This window comes from Anastrepha obliqua, chromosome 1, assembly GCF_027943255.1.
Source record: "Anastrepha obliqua isolate idAnaObli1 chromosome 1, idAnaObli1_1.0, whole genome shotgun sequence".
Lineage (NCBI taxonomy): Eukaryota > Metazoa > Arthropoda > Insecta > Diptera > Tephritidae > Anastrepha > Anastrepha obliqua.
The window spans coordinates 98,504,059-98,525,272 of NC_072892.1; the positions used below are offsets into that span (position 1 = coordinate 98,504,059).

General features: G+C 33.8%; 2 protein-coding genes across 2 annotated transcripts in view; both read right to left on the bottom strand.

The window, feature by feature from the left end:
* LOC129236156 (putative uncharacterized protein DDB_G0277255) lies at positions 1–18,395 on the bottom strand. Its single transcript, XM_054870388.1, has 4 exons — positions 18,387–18,395; positions 15,400–16,366; positions 1,282–2,171; positions 1–969 (listed from the first exon to the last, which is right to left on the bottom strand). Exons 1-4 carry the CDS (start codon positions 18,393–18,395, stop codon positions 466–468), a joined length of 2,370 nt encoding a protein of 789 aa, XP_054726363.1. The 3' UTR covers positions 1–465.
* The window catches only part of LOC129253136 (uncharacterized), a 26,312-nt gene continuing 21,349 nt past the window's right edge, over positions 16,252–21,214 (bottom strand). The window contains exons 2-3 of the mRNA XM_054891400.1: positions 20,337–20,427; positions 16,252–16,366 (exon numbers count right to left, since the gene is read on the bottom strand). Coding sequence (XP_054747375.1) covers positions 20,423–20,427 — 5 coding nt within the window. The 3' untranslated portion in view covers positions 16,252–16,366; positions 20,337–20,422. The remainder of the gene's footprint in view (positions 16,367–20,336; positions 20,428–21,214) is intronic.

Consider the following 21,214-nt stretch of genomic DNA (forward strand, 5'->3'; position numbering starts at 1 on the left):
TTGAACTTTTTTTGGGATCGTTTTGCTATTAACACAACGATCTATACATTTTTTATTTCCTCTGTTTGAAGCTAGTGTATATTGTTTAATTTTTGTAAACTAATTTAAATTTTATTATATTGTATTTTCACATAAACATAAGAATAAATGTATCATATACAAGAAATACAAAATATTAATTTTAGTGCTTAAAAATATAGATCTCCACTTCTCTTAAATAACAACACATAATAGTGGAGTGCATTCACATGCAATCACATGTAATAATAATTGGAACAACTTAACAATTACATCTTAAAATATATGTATTTATAATATATATAAATTTTTGGCTGCTTATCATGAAGTATAATTTTAATTTTTTTTCAGATATTTCTAACTGCAGCTTAGGTACCCAATAATCAACAAATGTAATAATGAATAGATCTGTGGTAATTCTTGCTTTCATGGATTCATTCACTCCCACTAAAGCGCAAAAGGTACGCCTCGCATAAGAACACGTTTCAGTTTTTTCTCTATCTTAGCCAATTCCTTGTATCGCTTTCGTAGCACCAAATTTTTCTCTATTAGTTTACGTTCATCTTCTTTTTCTTCCTCTTCGCGTTCCTTGTTCTTTCTACGCGACACACGACTAGCCTCATTGTTCTTTGCGCGATCGAGCAGCTTTTTGCGGTCAACGTCTGGCATATTTTTTAATTGTGCAGGATCTGGTTGATCGCTGTGCTCCTTAGCGGGACGTCCACGTTTCTTTTTGTTGCTATTCGTCTGTTGGTTAGTCGAGATGTTAGATGGCGCGGGTGAATAGAGTGTTGCGCTTGTTGTAAAAGAGAGCCCACTTTGCGGTGTTGATGGTGACTCTTCATCTGTGTATGTACACGGGCTGGTATTATCTTGTAAAGATTCTACAATATCTCCAATATTAACGGGATTTCCCAAGTAAATCGAAGACTCAATATCCATTTTTTCATCCTGCAAAAAGAGAATGTGTATGTTGTTAGATACTTTCATTGCTGTGATGTAGTTGTGCATATGAACAAATTAGGAAAACTATTACTAAGAATAAGTTACTAAGACTCTTATTGACTGGCATTACTGATTGTGAAATTAACTGCTGCATACTGAAAGTAGCAGACCAGCGACAAGTTCATATACGACATACGTATGTATGTATATACACACTCGCTAGGCATGATGCAATACGTAAGAGCGAAGATGAAAAACCCGAAGTTAGTCGATTATTAGCTTGACACAAATATAGATATGGTATGTATTTTAACGTACCTGCAGATCTACAATGCCTCCGAGTACAGTCGGCGTCGATAGTGGATCTTCTGCCGGTGCAGTTGGTAGGAGCACCTTCATTCGCTTATTGAGCAGTCTGGTGCGGTTTTTAAATGTTGATACTGGTGGTAGACTAATAGATCCAGCTATTACCGGCTCCGTCGATGTTAAAAACGTGCTATCGTCCACACAAAATATTTCATCGTCTTCAATTTTCGGAACGAAAGGCTCTGAGTTACCGAATTCCATTTGTTGGCTAACGTTGTTGCTACTGCACACAGAAGCACAAGGGAACATGGGATTTTGCGAGTTGAGTAAAACGTTGTTGTCGTAGCTATTGAAATCGACTGCATACTCGCTGATGTCGGGTAAATCCGGTAAAAGTTCGGTACTTATTGTGGACTCTTGGCTCGGTTGCAATTCGTTGAAGTCAAAGGGATCCATCGAAACCAGATATTGTTGGGAAAGATCTGCATATTCATTTTTTATATTTCTATTGCAGTACATGCTGTAGTTGTTCTCGTTATTATTATTAGCAGCGTTGTTGTTGTTGCAGATACCAAAGTTGTCATTGCCGATGGCCATTCCGATGCCGTTGTTGTTAATGTTGTTGTTGCTGTTATTGGTGGTATTGTTGGTGTTGCTGTCGGTGCTAAACATTTTTATGTTACTGCTATCCTCAAACATTTCCATGTCAAATTCAAAATCTTCAAATTCGTTGCCGTTTATAATATTGTTGTAGCTGTTGTTGTAGTCGCAGTTACTGTAGGCGTCGCTGCCGATGCCGCTGCTGTTGCTATGGCAGTTATTGCTGCTAATGCTGCTGCTGATTAGGCTGTAGTTGATATTTGTTGCTGCAGTAGACGTAACTGCTGGCTGCTGTTGATATTCTATATAAAACAAAGACGTACATAGAAGAAAATGTTAGAAAATACTGCAGACTTTATTTAGTTTTGAAAAGCATTTTACTATGTACATACATATGTACGTGCACAAACCGACTAACCGATGCATTGAATTGAAACTAAAAATTAAAAAAATACAAGTTTCCGATCCAGAGAAACGTTTAGAGAAAATTTCAAATCATTTTCACTATTTGGACAAGTTTTAAATTCTCTCTGAGCTATCATAGTAGTGGAGTAGAATCCTCTTGGTAATAAGCTTAGTTTTATCTACTGTATCTATTCTCAATAATCGGCAGGTATCTGAACTTCTCTAAAGGTTTCGAAAGGCGACAGATTTTTTAGTTTATCAAAAACGTTTGCATAAAGTATCATACATATTTGTGCATAAAATAACACAAATTTAATGAACTCTGCTGGGTTTTAAGACAATATAGCTCGAGAGCTATAGCTAAAATCCAAAAAAAACTTCTGAAGTGAAATATAGTAGTTTGAAAAAAAAATTAGTGTTTAAAACTAAAATATTTATAATTGTAATAATAATTTGTGAAACATTTGATGCTCAGAATTTTTTAATTGTGAAATATAAATTGTCCCGAAAACTTGAGCAATTTTTTCCTTGCATGTAACTTTCTAAAATCTTAAGATTTGACTTAAGTTTTCTGAACAGTTTGTTATTGATGAAGGGCTCTCGAAAATTTAATTTCTGTTCTAAACACCGATACAGGCAATGCAGAGAATTGTATATATTGGTCAGGGGAGCAGGAAAAATGCATATGCCGAATTCGATTGCATTTTGTTAATAAATGAGAACAAATGAAACCACTAAAAATTTCTTTACAAAAACAAGTGAATAATTCCAAGTTTTTCATATTGAGCATTATTTGGGTTTGGAATTTGTTTTGGCTAAAAACGAAAGATGTGTGAATATAGTTCGATGATATAGTATCAGGGTTGTTCTTTTAGCGTTTAAAGTCGAAAAAATCTTTCGTTGAAATTCCAAAAGGAATTAATAAATGTAAAACCTGTGCAGTGTTGTAATTCATGGTCATCTTTATTTGGAAAAATTTAATTTTTAGAACCGTCCAGAAATGTCAACAATTCGGAAATCTTAATTAGCTTCAGATTTTGTTTAACGGTTGATAGTTTTTGTTTTCCGTTTCAAATAACACTTTTACAACTTTAATTCTATCAACGTTCATTTGAAACGTGTGATAAAACCACAAAAAGATAGTAAATATGTATTTTCATTTGTAACAATGTGTGAATTGCTATAGTTTCTGCTCTTTAAATAGTGGCTAAAAATATTGATTGAAACATATTTCTGATTATTTAGTTATAGCTAATGAAGCAATGAATATAACGAATTTGTAAAAAAGATTATCTTTTTTTGATTTTATCGTTAAAATAATTAATTTTATTTAAAAAGCACAAAAAAGCATGCACTTGTCGCTTGCACTCTTAAAAACTGCTCGAAAATGTAGCATAGTTTTGAGCGCACCTTTATCAGAATTCTATTTGCAGTAACCCGTCTAACACGAACGTATAACACTTAATGAAGCCGGGTAATCAAAGTGAATACCAATTGGGGGAGATTGTAACAGTATGTTCATATGAACTCTCGCGTTATCAAATTCTCTTTGTTCTCTTTAATAGCGAGTGGTTAGTGTAGTGATCGGCGAGTTAACACATTCAAATATTTCATTCTTTGCTCAAAGAGAAAGAGCGCTGTTTATTGAGAAAAACAGCGACGATGATTGTTGTGAAATTTGCGACTGCAAAAAAATGCAACTTGTTGGCTTGTTCCGATGCCACAAGTGCATTTTTTAAACACATATTTAGAACTTGTTAATTTTTTTGAATTTTTTTAAAACGTGCAGAGATAATTTTTTTTTTAGCAAATTAAAATTTTGTTAGATAACCATATTTGGAAAAATAGTGTAAATGTAGTAATGCACCACATACATATGTATGTAAATGTATTTATTATGCGCTTACATTTTACAACTAATTAGAAATATTGCATTTTATATGATACACACATTATACGTTTTTTGCTCTTACTCAATGAGCTGAATGTAGCTGTTTCTCTGTTATTTTGCTCTACGTGTGCTGTTAATCTCTCAAAATTTTGCAAGTAACACTTCAACTGCAGGCCTGTGGCTAGTTGGCAGCGGCTGAGTCATCATCATAGATGGTCTTGCCGCCAAATCTCATTCATAACAAAAATGTTCCAGAATGTTTGATTTGTATGCATATCTATGTGTGTGCTTAAATGTGTGTATGCATATCCATGTATAAAAGGTATACTTGCGAGTTGAGCACGTTAAAACATGTTTGTTTTGATTTCTCATTGCAACATAGGGGCTCGACGTTTACGAGACAACCTGGCAGTCGCGCAACAGCTGATAACTTGGCAATTATATTATTTTTTCTTAGCATGACAGTTCTGGGTGGACCACTGCTTCCGTAATTGCACTCGTAAACAACCACGTGTGCATGAGGGTGTGACAAATTTTCTTCAAACAAACTAACTTCAAATTATCATATGCAAACTTCTCTAAATCAAAATTTAATGACGAATCATTTTTGCATCTTAATTCTGTTTGTTTATCGACTGTTGTTTTAATCCAAAAAAATCAAATTTAGGGAAATATATATTATTGTTAACACTTAAATTTCGTGAAATATAGCGTACTCCTACATACATATATACGTATGTACGTATGTTTTTATATTTTGTTTTTAGATGGGGCAGAAAGCAGACTAAATAAAATAAACCTAAAGGCTTTTATCAGGGGCATTTTAATTTTTGATGTTTTAAGGTAAATATACATACATATGTATATCAAAACAGGGTTATATCTCATAGTTCCAAAATATAGTCGAGGCAATAATTTCAACTCAATTATGCACAGTCACTTCGTACTAAAACTGACTTATCCGAAAACGACAATCAACGTTTCCGCATATGTATGTATGTAGGTAATATTCCAAAATAAAAAACAAAGATGTAATATACTATAAAAAACAAAATTTGAAATTAACTGTTATTGTGGTGCATCAGTTTAACCCGTTGCAACCAATTCAAAATGTCAAAAATATTTAAATAAATAAATACCTTTTTATGCGTTTGCCGCTCACGTTGTTGCTCTTTGCGCTGTTGAAACAACTCTGACAAGCAAACGAAGCATCGTAAACAAATATACCAGTGGCAACAAACGAACACAGCAGTTTAATAGCAGCAAAGAGGAGAAATATTTTCACTTGCAAACAAGAATGGACATGTTCCTGAAAACGGCCAACCACCGGCGCACGCAAAATATATGAGAGAGTATCAGATGCGGCAGAAATGCACGAGTGTGTGAATTCGAAAGAGAGAAAGAGGGAGAGAGAAATGTTTCCGATTTGGGGCATCTATCTGTTGCTGTCACTGCTGTTTGCCGGCAGCGGCCCTATGAAAACATCAATGGTGCTTTGGAGTAAGTAGGCACAATATCATGCAATGAATGATCTTCATTAAAAAATGGCTATATGTGTTTAAGTGTTTAAGGTTGTAGTGTAGTTCAAAAGACCTCTTCACATTCTCCTCAGCTGATGTCCATAAACGCAAGAAGGAAGGAGAATGATTTAAGAGTGGCTCACTGTTATTTATGTTAAGTAGTTAATTTTACACATCTCTTGCTTAATAATATTGCTAATTAGTGTCAATAGGTGCGAAAAAGATGTATGCTGATGTGAATTAACATTTATGTTAGCAGATGAGTGAGAAATGATTTTTTTTACAGAATTTTATCAAAGGACAGTTGCAGAGAATTAATTAAATTTTGACTATAAATATATTTGTAGACTGTTAACGTGTATTTTTATTCTTGTAGACAAACACACGACTAAATAAATAAATACACCTACTTAGCCTTTATTTATTGTTGAAATTTGTTGGAAATTGTTAAATTTGAAAATTTTATGGAGTACGAATCAGACATTGGTTTGATAGTAATAAATCCAATATGGTAATACCATTTAAACTGGAAAGGATATTGATATTTTCCCCATTTAAGTGAACTTGTCAATTTGCTGTTAAAGCTATGTAGGTATTTACTTGGTCAAAATAATAAGTACAGTGTTAACTATTTCAAGGTCTTTTTAGTAAATATATCAGCTTTTTAAAATGCTTGATTTTTTACTTGTGTAGTTGTTTAATTAAAACAAATAGAATTCTGTGCAAATGGGTAGATAATAAGTATTGTACGCAGAGAAGAAACAAATCGTTTTAAATCTAAGGTACGAAGGAAAAGTGGTAAATAGTTCGCGAAAGACTGTTAAATATAATGATCTGGGCATGTCTTTCATGCTATGCTATGTAAATACATACATAAATGAAAATCATATAAATATATATTATAATTACATGGCGCGTAATCCTTGCTGGGGTTTTGGCCGAGCTCTTTCTCCTATTTGTGATGTGAATATTGATGTGGTTGCACAAGTGGAGAGGCCTACGAGTTTTGTGCTGCTTCCTAACGGCATTTGTTTTTCTTTGCCAGTACCTGCCGAGTGCGAACGCTATTAGCAAAAATCTTCTATCATTTTGGAGTTTCATGCCCTCCAAATAATGGGCATGCACAAACCATTCGGTTACGGCGGGCGCATTTCAGTAGTAGTTTGCTTATTCTAGGACTAGAAATAATATTTTTACTATATTCACTCATTTTAATAGCCACTTGTTTCATGGGAATTCAAGTGTTTCTCCAAAATACTTAAACGTTCCATTTTTTTTCGACAGATCTAATTTTGGCTATATTTTACTTTGTTTACTGTTTGCACAGAGTTAAGCTCTTGTATTACATTCCTACATATTTGTACCTTTTAATCTGCGATAAACATTTTTAATTTTTATTCATATCTGTACTATAATAAATCTAAAATATCTGTTCATTTTCCTCACACTGTATATTTAAATCATTGTTAGGAGTCGGAGTTTTAGTAAGCGAATAAAATGGCGTACACGAAACACTCAACATGTATGTATGTATATGTATCCGTTTTTGGATTTATTCAGCGACAGCTACAAAATGGTGGAATATTCAAAATGACGCTCGGTATTTACGAAGTAGTTTAACAATTTGCGAAGCATCCATATGTACACATATATATATATACATATTGATCTACATGGATCCATTAAAGCACATACATACATACATACATATTGCATGCGTGTATTACAATATATAATTGTGTGCAAAGCAAATCTTTCAAGTTACTCAACGTTTGAAGTTTCTATTTTTGTGCTTAATCTACGCTAAAAATGTCATCACTTTATCACATAATTTGAAGATAGTTGATTATCAACATTTTTGTTAATAATATCGTAATAAGAATCAATATAAGAGCAATGCACGAGTATGTATGTATGTATGTGCGTATTTTTTTACAGCAAACTTAACATGAACTGCTATGTTAATATCATTGGGTTTATTCATAGGATCGCACTTGATACTCACAAACACATACATGCTTGCACCGTTTACTTGTATTATGTTGAATTCCTAAACGTTATGGTCTGTGGGTGTCCAAAACATACCGAAATGCGTTTATTTTGAGAGCAATTGAGAGTGATTCGGAGAGGGGACTTGTGTTTCTCACTTGACCGAAACGCTAAATAATAAAAAAAAATGAAATAAAAAATGTAAAACCATAGAATTGTAATAAGAAAATTATAACAAATTAAATAAATTTTATATATGTTTCGCTGGGGACTCAAAACCCCCGTTTTTGCATTCCCGTGCTTCCGCTTAGTTTGTTCTCTTTTGAAAGAGCTTTCATACTAACACTCATTTCATGTAAGAAACATATCAATTGTGTTGTTGTCCTCTTCTTTTTACTGACCTATATTGCGAGCACAAAACGGTAGCTCTTCAGTTGGCTGTGGATTTGGCTCGTTATATTTTATATAGCGAGACAAAGGCAAATACATATGATATTGATTTAGAGCTGCACACGTTTATAAGCATGTGTTTCCACCAAATGGGGAAATAAACCCATACATACATACATATGAACGAAAGAGTATTTTGCATGCGTGAATGAAGGCGAAACCTATCAATTTGCTTTCCTTTTTTATTTGATCTTGCTACTCGTTTAAAAGAGCATAACGTGTTTAACGGAGAGGGTTCAAACAAAAGTAGTTTATGGACAAATGAATTTCACAATAATGAAGGCGTGAATTTTTTGAATTGATTTACTTTTTGTAAAATATTTGTTACTAAAAAAATGATTACGATAAAAGAGAAGAGGCTAGTTACTTACATTTTCAAGGATACAATTTTTATTTCAATGCGAAAGAACATTTTAAATATTTCTCAAGGTTTTAATGAAATTTTATTATTATTACATATGTATGTATGTATGTACATGAAGATAAGCATTTAGATAACCCAGAATCATAAATGAATTCGGCTTTGACTCTGGGAAGGAGGAAAACAATAGTGCCATGTGTGCCAGAAATCGTGCATCGAAACCACAACAACATTAGAAAATTTGAAATCTCAAAGTCTAGAGCTTGAATTGCAAAATGAAGCTACTGCCAGTTCTCATTGGAGTACAATTTTAAGAAAATTTTAATGTAAGCGCAGCTGAGAAGAAAAACGCCTATATGTATTTATGCAATTGTTTGCTCTTATGAAAAATATAAATTCGCTGTCCTACAAGGCGTATAAGTTTCATTGCATTTTTCAATACATACACGTCATATGTAATGAAAGGAAATTCTATACACCAAAATGGTATGTGTGAGCATATGAACATACATACATATGTACATAAGTATGTGAACTTTTGCGCTCAAAATAGTTTGTGTGTTTTGAAATATTCGCATTCGAGTTAGTTTAGCAATAAAGATTTGAATAAACAAATATGCAAAACTGTCATCAGACCAAGGATTTAAGAACAAAGGACTAATTTAAAAAGATTCTCGATATGATTTGATTGAGTTAAGAAAAAAAATGATCGGTCTATCCTGTTTTAAGCGTTTCTTAATAAATTTATAGGCCAAAATCAAGACGTAGGTACACCACACATCGGAAGATAAGTAAGTAGTTATGTACATATATGCATGCCTACCTGTTATGTACATAGTACATACATACATATGTGCATACTGGTAAGCAAACAATTTATATATTTTTAGAGCACAGTTAATGAACTATTGATTTTTATTTTTATTTATTATTAACTGAATAATAAAAGTTTATATTTATGTTAATATTTTTTCTTGCCCTAATTTTTCATTAAGTGTTACGTGGAATGTAAGAATAAAATTAAGTAAAAACAAAATAAATAAATTTGCAAACATTTAACATACTCGTAGTATATGTCTGCTTTGACAAGCAAATTTTAGGTATGCACATACGTATGTATGTATATGAGACAATTTATAAAATTGTTTAATATTATAGACAGCTGACCAATTTTCAATGACTACTTTCATAAATTAAATTGAAATAATATTTAAATAGTTGCGTATGCAGTTACATATGTATGTATGTATCAATTCGTAATGCACTAGCACGTCGGTTTGTGCATGTGTACATGTACATACAAACTTGTATGAAAAGAAAGACTAGTAACGGTTTGCTTCGGTTCATGACTCATCGATTACACCTGTGGTTAAAGAGAAAATCGAACGAGCAGATGGGGAACGTGCATATTGTCACAGCTGTACATTGATTAACGCAGCAAATGCAAATACTTATACATACATACATATGTATAAATTTTATTCACATGTTTATATTCACCTACCAATATACATATGTATGCATAATTTGCTAAAATCTGCCTAGAATTCAGCGCAGAAAATTGGTGGTATCTGAAAATCTTCAATCATATCTACTCTTAGCTTTTAGAGTGTCCGCCTATTTTTGCTTACATACATACATACATACATACATACATACATACATACATAGAATAGGACAGCAGACATTGCAGAATTGCGCAGCGAATGTAAAAGAGCCAGGCGAGCCTACCGAAGATCCAGGGGTAGGGACAGTTTCCAAGAAAACCAGATCCAATATAAGCAAAGAAGAAAAGCGCTAAAAAAGGTAATTAAAAGCAGTAAAAGCCGGTGTTTCCTCCAGCTATGCGACGATTCCGATAATGATCCTTGGGGCCTTGGATACAGGCTTGTTATGAAAAAACTTAAAGTATTTAAGCCACTTCCAACAACATGCCCAGCTACTCTACGTAATGTGGTAGAAACACTGTTCCCCGTGCAAGACACTATACGAGACTACGAATTGGTAAGACTCGGTGAAGGCGACCAAAATGTGCAGTTAACAAACAAAGAACTCCTGATGAGCATAAAACGGATAAAATTTAATAATAAAGCCCCAGGCCCGGATGGAATCCCCAACGAGTCCTTAAAAGTAGCTATCCAAAGTCGTACCGACATTTTTGTATATAGATCTCTACAATACATGTCTAAAGGAAGGTACATTTCCAACCCAGTGGAAGCTGCAGAAACTGGTTTTAATTCTAAAAGGATCTAAGCCTGCGGAAGATCCTTCAGGCTAACGCCCCCTGTGCATGCTCGACACCGCGGGGAAAATCCTGGAACGCCTGATCGCAAATCGCCTGGAGGCTGCTATAGACGATGTAGGCGGTCTATCACCCCGACAATTCGGATACCGGAAAGCCCGTTCAACCACAGATGCTGTATCTGCAGTCAAAACCATTGCACAGAAGGCGATTGAAGGTACTCGATGGCTATACGGTAAAAGGAGTACTGCCTAATTGCGACGCTGGACGTTAAGAATGCCTTCAATACGGCGAATTGGAGCAAAATTCTAATCGCGCTGGATAGTTTCCACATTCCAATGTACATTCGTAGGATTGTCGCCAGTTATATTACCTTTCTGACAGAACCTTGCGTTATAAAACCGATGCTGGTGTAAAAGAGTACAAAATAACTGGCGGAGTTCCACAAGGCTCAGTCCTCGGTCCTTTGTTATGGAACGTTATGTACGATGGAGTTCTGCGTCTCAATCTACCTCTAGGGTCACAAATTGTAGGATTTGCTGACGACATAGCTGTTGTGGTCGTGGCTAAATCACTCGATCAAGCCGAAGAAGCATGCACCCAAGCAGTTGGCATGGTAAAGGAATGGTTGTGCAATAGTGGTATAACTCTTGCGGACCAAAAAACCGAAGTAGTACTAATTAGCAGCAGGAAGATTGTGGAGTCGGCCAACATAATGGTGGGCGATCATGGCATAGGATCGAAGCCATTCATTAAGTACCTGGGAGTAATAATCGACCGTAGGCTTAATTTCAAAGAGCACTTGGCGTACGCGAGTAGCAGGGCAGCAGAAGCAGTAACTACGCTAACGCGAATAATGATGAACATCAGAGGCCCTAGGCAAAACTGTAGGACACTACTCAACTCTGTTGTCTCATCGATTATGCTGTATGCAGCTCCAGCATGGGCGGAAGCCACAAATTGCACCTCATATGTGAAGTGCATGAAATCAGTGTACCGATTAAGTGCCCTCAGAGTGTGATGCGCGTTTCGCACGGTATCGGAAGACGCCATTATGGTTATAGCAGGACTACTCCCAATCAACCTAATGGCAACAGAGTGTGTTGAAATATACGAAAAAAAAGCAACTTCAGAACGGGTGACAATACGTAAGATAGCAAGAGAGCGTAGCCTGCCTTCATGGCAGGAGAAATGGAGCTTGTCCCCCAACGGACGCTGGACGTACCGTTTGATTCCCACACTTTACAAATGGGTTAACCGGGAACATGGACAGTTAGATTACTATCTGACCCAAATACTGACGGGACATGGGTGCTTTAAATCCTACTTATATAGTGGATATTATGTTAGAGTCAGAAGAACATTGGTCCGCTGTATGTAATATGACAAAAAATAGTAATCTCCAAACTGCGTCGCAGATCTTCATGAAGAGGCGATAGGCCGCTCTCCCTCCCGTGAAGTACTACTTAACGGTTGTCCCGCGCGAGGGAAACGGAGCTGGGGTGGGTTTTTAGTGGGTGAGCCGAAAGGCAAGTCTCACACTTTTCGGCTTTCAATGCTTTGTGCCACCTCCATGAAAAAAAATGCAATTTATATGTATAAGAATTCAAGTGCTGATTGCCAATTACGTGCTGTTTTATGCTTGTACTTATAATGGATATTTGGTTAAATAGTTATCATAATTAATTGCGTTTTTACGATTAAAACGGGTCATACAATAAAATAATACCATAAAAGAGTGCATGCTCGGGGAACTCATTATGAGGGTTAGCTGATTTCTTCCGAAATTGAACTTTATTTTTTGACATTTATCAAAAAAGGTCTTTTTAATTTTTTTTCCTGTCTGTTTGCGTGGGTTGTCTGTCTGCGATCGATTTTTACGCTATATTTACTACAAATTTAGGATACTTTTTAGATTATATTATAAAATATTTCTTACACCTGTTAGAGCCCAGGTAAATGCTAATTTCTAGGTGTAAAAATTGTTAATATGTAAACATATCAGAATAAAAGAAATAAAACTGAAATCGGAAATAAAAATATATATGTAAGTAAATATGTACATATACACATCTTTCATTCACAATCCAAGTTTCCTTCTTAGACCTCAACTTTATTGACTTGGGGTTTTTTCAGTTGAGTTTTTTTCAATCGATCTTTAAATATTTTTCTTCAGATTAACCGCAGGGTATCTGATTGGACTTTGAAATTATTAAAAGTCAAAAACTTGACCATTTTCAACAGTAAATTTTCATAATATGAAAACCCAAAAAGAATTATGCTTTGACTTAAATCAAAATAAAAAGGAAAAAAATTATTAAAAAATTTTAACTTTAGAGTAAAATATCTATTTTCTCATAATAGTTTTTTCAATAGCGACATAACAATTTTATATTCAAATACCCATATATTCCTACATTTTTCTTATGGTCTCCTACATCTTACTTGTTTACATCATTATGTTTTTACCTAGGAGTAACGGAATTCCGTGCTGGTGTTCGCCACTTTATAAGAACTTACTGAAGTTTTCGATCAGAATAAGCGTGTCACTAGTGGATCAATTTGAGTCAACGTATTAGCTACTGAATGTATCTGTGTCGGCAACACAACGCACCGCTCAAAGTATTGGCTATATCGCTAAGATCGTGCACCACACAGTTACAAATGAAATTTACTCAATAAGTGAGGCTTCCTGATCAACTGAAGCGCCGAGTAGTTCTCTGCAAAAGTTATGTGTTTTATGTCGCTATTAAAAAAACCTAGATATGTTTCTCGGAATTTCGCATACGATAATTTTGGATTATAAATGAAGAAATCATTGACTTGCATACTGAAATCAATGTACACAAATAATATACATACGTATAACAGCAAAACAAAAAATAAATCAAATTTCTGCTAATTTCATAACAACCAACTTTGATAGTTAGTGACGTAGTGCTTCTCTCCGCCTTGACTCTCTGTTGAGTCGCCACTGTTCCAAGGTTTTCTTCCTGGGTCATTGCACTGTGCTCTACTATCGCGTACCACCTAAAACGGCATATTGGTCGGTAAAGCCACCGTCGCAGCACCAGCTCAGCTGGGCACAGACGATTGGTGTTACCACCATGCCAGTGAACCGGGCGAATCATCACATACATACTTATAGTATTTACATACATATGTACAAGTACATAGTACTCGTATATACGAGGATAGATTGATAAGTCTTTAGAATTGCGACATCTATCGGTCATTAATTTACTTAATTATTGTGATCGTTAAAAGTAAACTGTCAAAAGCGAGCTGTCAAAATTTCATAGCCTATGGTCAAACGGTACTTTTTTGAGAATTATTTTTGCACTATTGTATTTTTATTAAAAATGGAAAAATGTCAACTTCGTGCTGTTATAAAGTACTTTCATTTGTAAGGTTTAAACCAGAAACAAATTATTGAGGAGTTGCAGACAGTATTAGGGGAACATGCACCCTCAAATGCAACAGTTTACAATTGGGTAAACGAGTTTAAACGTGGTCGGATAAGCACCAAAGAAGAATCACGCTCTGGGAGGCCAAAAGAGGTAACGACTCTAGAAACGGTGGAAAAAGTGTACAAAATTGTCACACAAGATCGAAGAATTAAATTGAGAGAGATTGCTGACATTGTGAACATTAGTTATGAACGTGTGCATAATATAATACATGATGAATTGGGTATGAAAAAGCTTTCAGCAAGATGGGTGCCGCGTTTGCTAACTCCTCTGCAAAAAACGAACCGAATGTCGACTTCAAAAGTTGGCATAGACATGTTTAACAGAAATCCATCGGAATTTTCGAGTCGTTTCATAACGATGGATGAAACGTGAATCCACCACTATACACCAGAGTCTAAAGAACAGTCCAAACAATGGGTAGAACGTGGCTCAAGTGCTCCAAAGAAGGCAAAGGTAGTTGCATCAGCTGGCAAGGTTATGGCATCTATTTTTTGGGATGCACAAGGTATAATTTTCATAGATTATCTTGAAAAGGGTAAAACCATCACAGCTGAATATTATTCATCTTTGTTGGATACATTGGACCAAAATATTAAGCAAAAACGGCCACATTTGAAGAAGAAGAAAATCCTCTTTCATCATGATAACGCTCCTTCACATTCATCTTGGAAAACGTAGGAAAAAATAAATGAGTTAGGCTATGAATTGCTCCCTCATCCGCCATATTCGCCAGATTTAGCTTCCAGTGACTTTTCCTTTTTCCAAATATGAAAAAATGGCTCGGCGGAAAAAGATTTGTGTCAAATAGTGAAGTTATAGCTGAAACAAATGCTTATTTTGAAAGTTTTGAAAAAAACTTATTTTAGAGAAGGAATAAATATGTTAGAAAAGCGTTGGAAAAAATGTATTGATTTAAAAGGAGATTATATTGAAAAATAAATCAATTTTTTGTTAAAAAACCAATGTCTAGTTTTTCATTCTAAAGACTTATCAATCCACCCTCGTACACATACTTTTCTTATATGCTGTCATAATACATATCACCTGAATACGTGAATACTATGTAGTAAGCATGTTTTTATATAAAATTCATTAAGTTTTCGTTTGAAATTATTTGATTTGATTTGCACTTGCATCGGTTCATATCGGTATGCGTACACGTATAACACCTTCACATCCACCAAAAACACAGTACTCACCATTTATGAATACCGGAACATTTATCTCTTCAACTGTAGCAGTAGGCGTTGCTCCACTCATGGACGAGGGGGACACGTGCTCGTCGACACCTGTCAACTGAATCCCAGCCATTGCGGCGAGTGTTCTTGGTGTTTGCGTTTGCGAAAATTGCACAGATGAATGCAACGATTGTTGCTGTTGTGGTACACACAATTTCGTATAATTGCTTGTTGTTGTATTGTCTACGGAGCTCAATATTATCTCCGAATTCTGATTTTGATTTTGTGAATCTAACACTGTCGTATAGTCGACGGTGTCGGTCGCCGTATTCGTCGCCGCTGGGGTTGTCTCTTGCGTTTGCGTTAATTGCGTAATCGTATTTGGATTGTTTTTCGGTAGGTATCCTATCTTCAGCGGGGACGTTAAAGTCACCAAGTTTGAGTTTTTCCTTGTTAGCGAATTCTGTTTCACTGTAGACGGAGTTGATGGCAACCCTGGTAAAAAGGGTACCCTGATTGTTGAGGCACCAACTCTTGTTATTCTGTTTGACCTTGCTTCTAAGCGTGCTCTCTGGGTCTGTTGTAAGCTTATTGCTTGCGTTTGCTGTTGCTGTTGCTGCTGCTGCTGCTGCTGCTGTTGCGTTTGCGCTTGGGGTTGTCTTCGAATTTGCACTATCTTCGGTTGCCCGGTATTGGGAGGTGATGCTATCACTAATAATCTTTGCGATGGCTTCAGCTGAATGGCTATCGTTTGGATTTCTGTTGCGTTGCAAGAAGATAAATTCGTTGAGGTTTCGGAGACGCACGATTGCGTTGCGCGGGGCTCCAGGATCGTCAATATTATCTTGTTTTGTTTTGCCGTATTCGTATTCCTTCGAGATGCTGTTGTTGTTGTCGTCGGTTGTATAAATGTTGTTGTTGTTTGATTCGCTTGTGGGCCTTGATTGGCAAGTCTGGATTGCGTTGAATGATGCCATTTTGAACAGGGCTATTTCCAGAATAGAACAACAATAATAATAACAACAACAACGATGCAATTGCAACACGCAGCAGGTTTTCAGTTTTCAATTTTAGAATTTCAGAATTCAATATCAATTCAATAGTAAATGAATTTGTATGTGCATATTTTTACAGTTGGGATTCAGTTCAATTTGTTTTCGTAAGTACGCAAATCAACACCAAGATTCGACAGGTTATATAATTTATGAGTGGAGCAAACGCAAATTCGATATGGAAGAAAAATAGATAAAAGAGAAAAATAGTATTAATAAAGATTCAAAAAATGCGAAAAGAGAAAAAAATGCATTTTCTATATTCGTTGGAACTGATGAACATGGATTTATGTGGACAAACGGACTTGTGTATGGATGTATATGTGTATATACAAATATAAGATATGAATATGTAAAATGATTTCATGTTTTCTCTAGGTATTATAATATTCCACCTCACATACTCGTATGTATGTACATACATATGCAGGTATCTTTTTTTATGGAATTTTTCATGAGCTGTTCAATAAACCTAGATAATCGGACTAACTCAAATATTTTTATTTTAAATTCGTGGTGACAAACTATTTATTATAAATAGTAAATATACGTTTTTAATAAAATATAGTATTTTCTATTCGCCGTGGCTTGATGGTGAAAAAGCGAACAAAGCCTGAGTACATTTTAATATACAGGTATCCCTTGTATAACGCGGTCTGATACAACGCGGTTTCGATATAACGCGATTTGAAAAAAATAGGTTTCAGTACAACGCGAAATTTAGGCTTATATAACGCGAAGGGGAAAATACATAATTATAAAATCTGGTAACACTAATTTGCGTACCACATATTTATAATATGTTATGTATTTTTAATGTAAACCGGGAATTACCCTTTTTTGCCTTAGATAGATAGAATAGATATTAATCTAGCACCTTATTACGAAATTGAAAAGGAGCTTAAAAAACCACCCACCAAAAACTGATAACAGATTTTGCAATTATAAAACCAGTAGAAGAACTACAAGGTTCCACAACTAGTTTCTTATCCAATAGCGAAAACTATGTTAAAGAAATATTATATCTTCTGATGAAGCTATTGCTACCCCAAAACGCCCACGCGCAAAGATCTTTGAAGACAGTGAAACAGATTAATTACCATATGAAGTTTGAAGAATAACAATAAAGTTTTTAATAAACCTTTAATTTGTTTTAGTTTGTTTTTAAATTTTTTAATGTGCACATAATTTTTTGAATTTTGAAATATGTATGTAGTACATATGTATTATTATTCATATCTTGTGTTTTTAATTGTATAAGAAAGTCTGAACTTTAGTATTGAGTTGAAATATATGTGCATCTGTTATTTTGTATGTATTTTATTAAAAAAAACCTATTGGAACATAACCCCCAAATTTATATGAAAACTATGTTTTAGATAACGCGGAATTACATAACGCGCAATTCTTCTGGAACGTAACTATCGCGTTATACGAGGGATACCTGTATTTATAATACAAAACGTGTGAAGTGCATTTTATTTGGTAAATTTTGTATAGTAAACGGGGTTTCTAACCTAATAATTATATGTTTACAGCGATACTTCGATATTAAGGGCTGTATTGAGAACTTCGTTACATCCATACATATATCGACAGAATCACATTGTAAAATATTAAGTAAATGAAGTGAAAAAAATCATTAGAAAGAAACCATGATTTCTTCATATTACTTCATTTTTTTCTTACGCCTGACTCATAAAAAGTAAAACTTGTAAAGTTATTCATAACTCCTTTTAAAAACTACTGTTATAATCACACTAATGATTTGCTTAATATTTATTGTGTATAACTAAAACTTTGATTAATTGAAAATTTTCAAGTACAACATTTTTTCGTTATACTAGCCAAACAAAGGCAAGGTTTTCTAAAGGTCTGTGTCAAATTTGTGCCTACTGTATCCACAAGGTGGCGAAAAATTATCTATCTAATGAAAATCTTTATTGTGACCTTTACAAGCTCCATTACTTGTCTGTTTGTGTACTGCAGCTGGAAAGTTCAATATTGTCACCTTTTCGACAGGGTGATTAATTTTGCGCTGCCTTATACTTTATATAGAGTAAATCTTCTTATTCATATATTGTCTTAAACTATTTCCATAAAATTATCTTTAAATTGTTATTGTCCTTTTTTTACCGAAAAGAAAAAAAATTATTTTTAACTCATACAATTAAAATCAACTCAATTTATTATTTTTGTACCAGAAATAAAAATCTTTTTAGGAAATACATACATACATATATGTACATATGTATGTTTGTTTTTTGGTTTTCGTAACAGTTATACTTGGACTCTTATTTTTCTGTTCTAAAACAGAAGCCAATTTTTAATTAAATTATTGATAAAAAACAATAAAATTTATTTAAAAAAAAGAAAATGTAATTATTGTTATAAAGAAGCCACTTTACAACTTCCATGTGTAGGCAACTCTAATAATAGTCCTTATGTTGTATTAAATTAAGATTGGAAATATTGGAAAACATATACATATACCTTAAACAATGGGTAGGGTAATTTAACCCAATTATTTTTTAATTTATTTTACCAATTCCCTTTGTAGTATTATATTTATAATACGACGATAGTAAAAACTAGAGGTGGACCGAATTTCAGATTCGACCAAAAGTCACAAACGTTCGGTTCGATATCAACCAAAAATGCTTGGCTTGGTTGCTTTAATTTAGAAATTAACAACCTCGCTTTGTAATTATTTATTTTTTCACACACTTGTAAATTTTCATTTCTCCTTAAAAACGCACTATCTCGAAAAAAATTTGATCAAAACTCTGCCGCGCTGGAAAATTTTTTAGGCCAGCGATTCGATAAGGGTTTTATCATTATTGTTATTATTGTCATATAATAATTGTACTTAAAAATATTATATTTGAAGTTTCTACAAATTGAACAAATTATATAATATTTCGGCTTTCCTTTATTATTTTTAAATATGAACCGAAATTAATATTACTCTTGATTTGATTTATTACTAAAAAGAATGTAATTTTTTTGAAAATTGTGGTTTATGTTTCGAACTGCTGAAAAAGTTCAGTTAGGCCTAATAAATACTAATTCAATACCATTTTTTCTTTTAAATTTTTAAATATAATATTACTACCTACAATACATTAATTTCAAGCCACAACGGCGTAATTTCAATTAGAGAACTGGTAATTTATTAATTTTTATTTTTCTAATCTTAGCTTTGAATTTCTGTCAGCTCATTTCTTACCAACAAAATGAAATTTTTATAAAGTGTTTGTCCTAAAAAATGTTAAAGAGCAGTTTACCAAATTTCTATATTTCAGAATTCACTACAAATGTACATATTCGTTTGCACAACAAATATGCTGCCAAAATCAAGAACTTACTGAAATATTTTCAATTTAGCACTGAGTATTTTCCCCATTGAATCGAAACTCACTAGTCTTTTCAGACTGCCTAAAACCGGTTATGTGAGGGCGATAGGACGAAGGTAGTTTAATCTGCTTTGGCAGTCAGATGATGGGAATTACAGTTTGATTCTGGTTTTTAGTGACCTTCTAGTGTATTTGTGCCAAAAGAAAGAAATAGTATCAGTACACAAGGTTTTTTTTAACAAAAATTATTCTTTGCGTTTCTATATTTTATGACATCTAAGGAGGAGGATTTAATATTATTTATACTGAATAGTTGGGAAGAATACTCATTGCTGATATAGTATTTTAATAAATTCCAGATTTGTATGTCTGTAGAGTCGTACCAAACGTACCAATTTACAAAACTTTACACTTAAAATTTGTGTGGACGCATATTAGTAGATTTTATAAGAATATAATTAGGTAAATATGTACATATGAATCACTTAATAAATATGTTTATAAATACTATGGTACGTGGAATTTGTGTGAGTGTTATTTGATTACTTACTTTTAATTCACTGTTGTAAAGGAACAAAGAAATTGTAGGGGAACCTCTAAACGGTCTCTGAATAGAGCCTTAGATGCAGTTTCCCTTCAGACTGTAATGAGAAAATAGAAAATAATAAACCTCATTAATAACTGTTGCATAAAAAATATACATACATACACATAGATAAAACTAAATCTAACTGTCTAAATTATATTTTCATAAACAAAAAATAGTCGTTTCGTAATTTAGCCCTGCCTGACGACCGTTAGCCGTCTCGACTACCATCGTTGCATAGCCCGCACACGGTAAGAAAATATCGCACACACGCACACGTGCATTGCAAAAAAAATGTCATTGAAAGTCTATATGAAAAAGACTATGTGAAATAAATTATAACAAAATTTAAATTTTTTAGATTTACTGAATCGGTTTCACATGTAAAGTACTTATGTGAGTTACTTTATGTACATGAACCAATTATTATCTACATACATATGTACATACATACATGTAAAACGTCAAAATGAGCTTGCAAAAAGCATATCACAAACATGGAAATGTGAAATAATTTGCTCAAATTTTAAATTGAAAACGCTAGAAATAATAAATCAGGTGGTTTACAAAATGGCTGATTCTTTACGTGTTCATAGATAAGTGCCATTTTTTTTTTGTTATTTTGTTTTTTGCGACGTATGTATGTATGTACTTGGTTACAAAAAACAAAGTCGTTACAGCTTGTGCTTCCACCATCATTATCTAAATTAATATTTATCTTTCAATTTAATTAATTTTGGTGTGTTTGTATGTTCATTGGTACGTGAATATCTACATACATGAACTTTTGGTATTAAAAACATACACACATACATACATATGTATGTATTACGTTTGATAAA

Excerpts from the sequence above, each read along its gene's own strand:
- LOC129236156 (XM_054870388.1), bottom strand. Across the intron at positions 2,172-15,399 it reads TGTTCCGGTATTCATAAATG|AATATCAACAGCAGCCAGCA; the intron begins GTGAGTACTGTG and ends TGTTTTATATAG. Across the intron at positions 970-1,281 it reads GAGGCATTGTAGATCTGCAG|GATGAAAAAATGGATATTGA; the intron begins GTACGTTAAAAT and ends CTCTTTTTGCAG.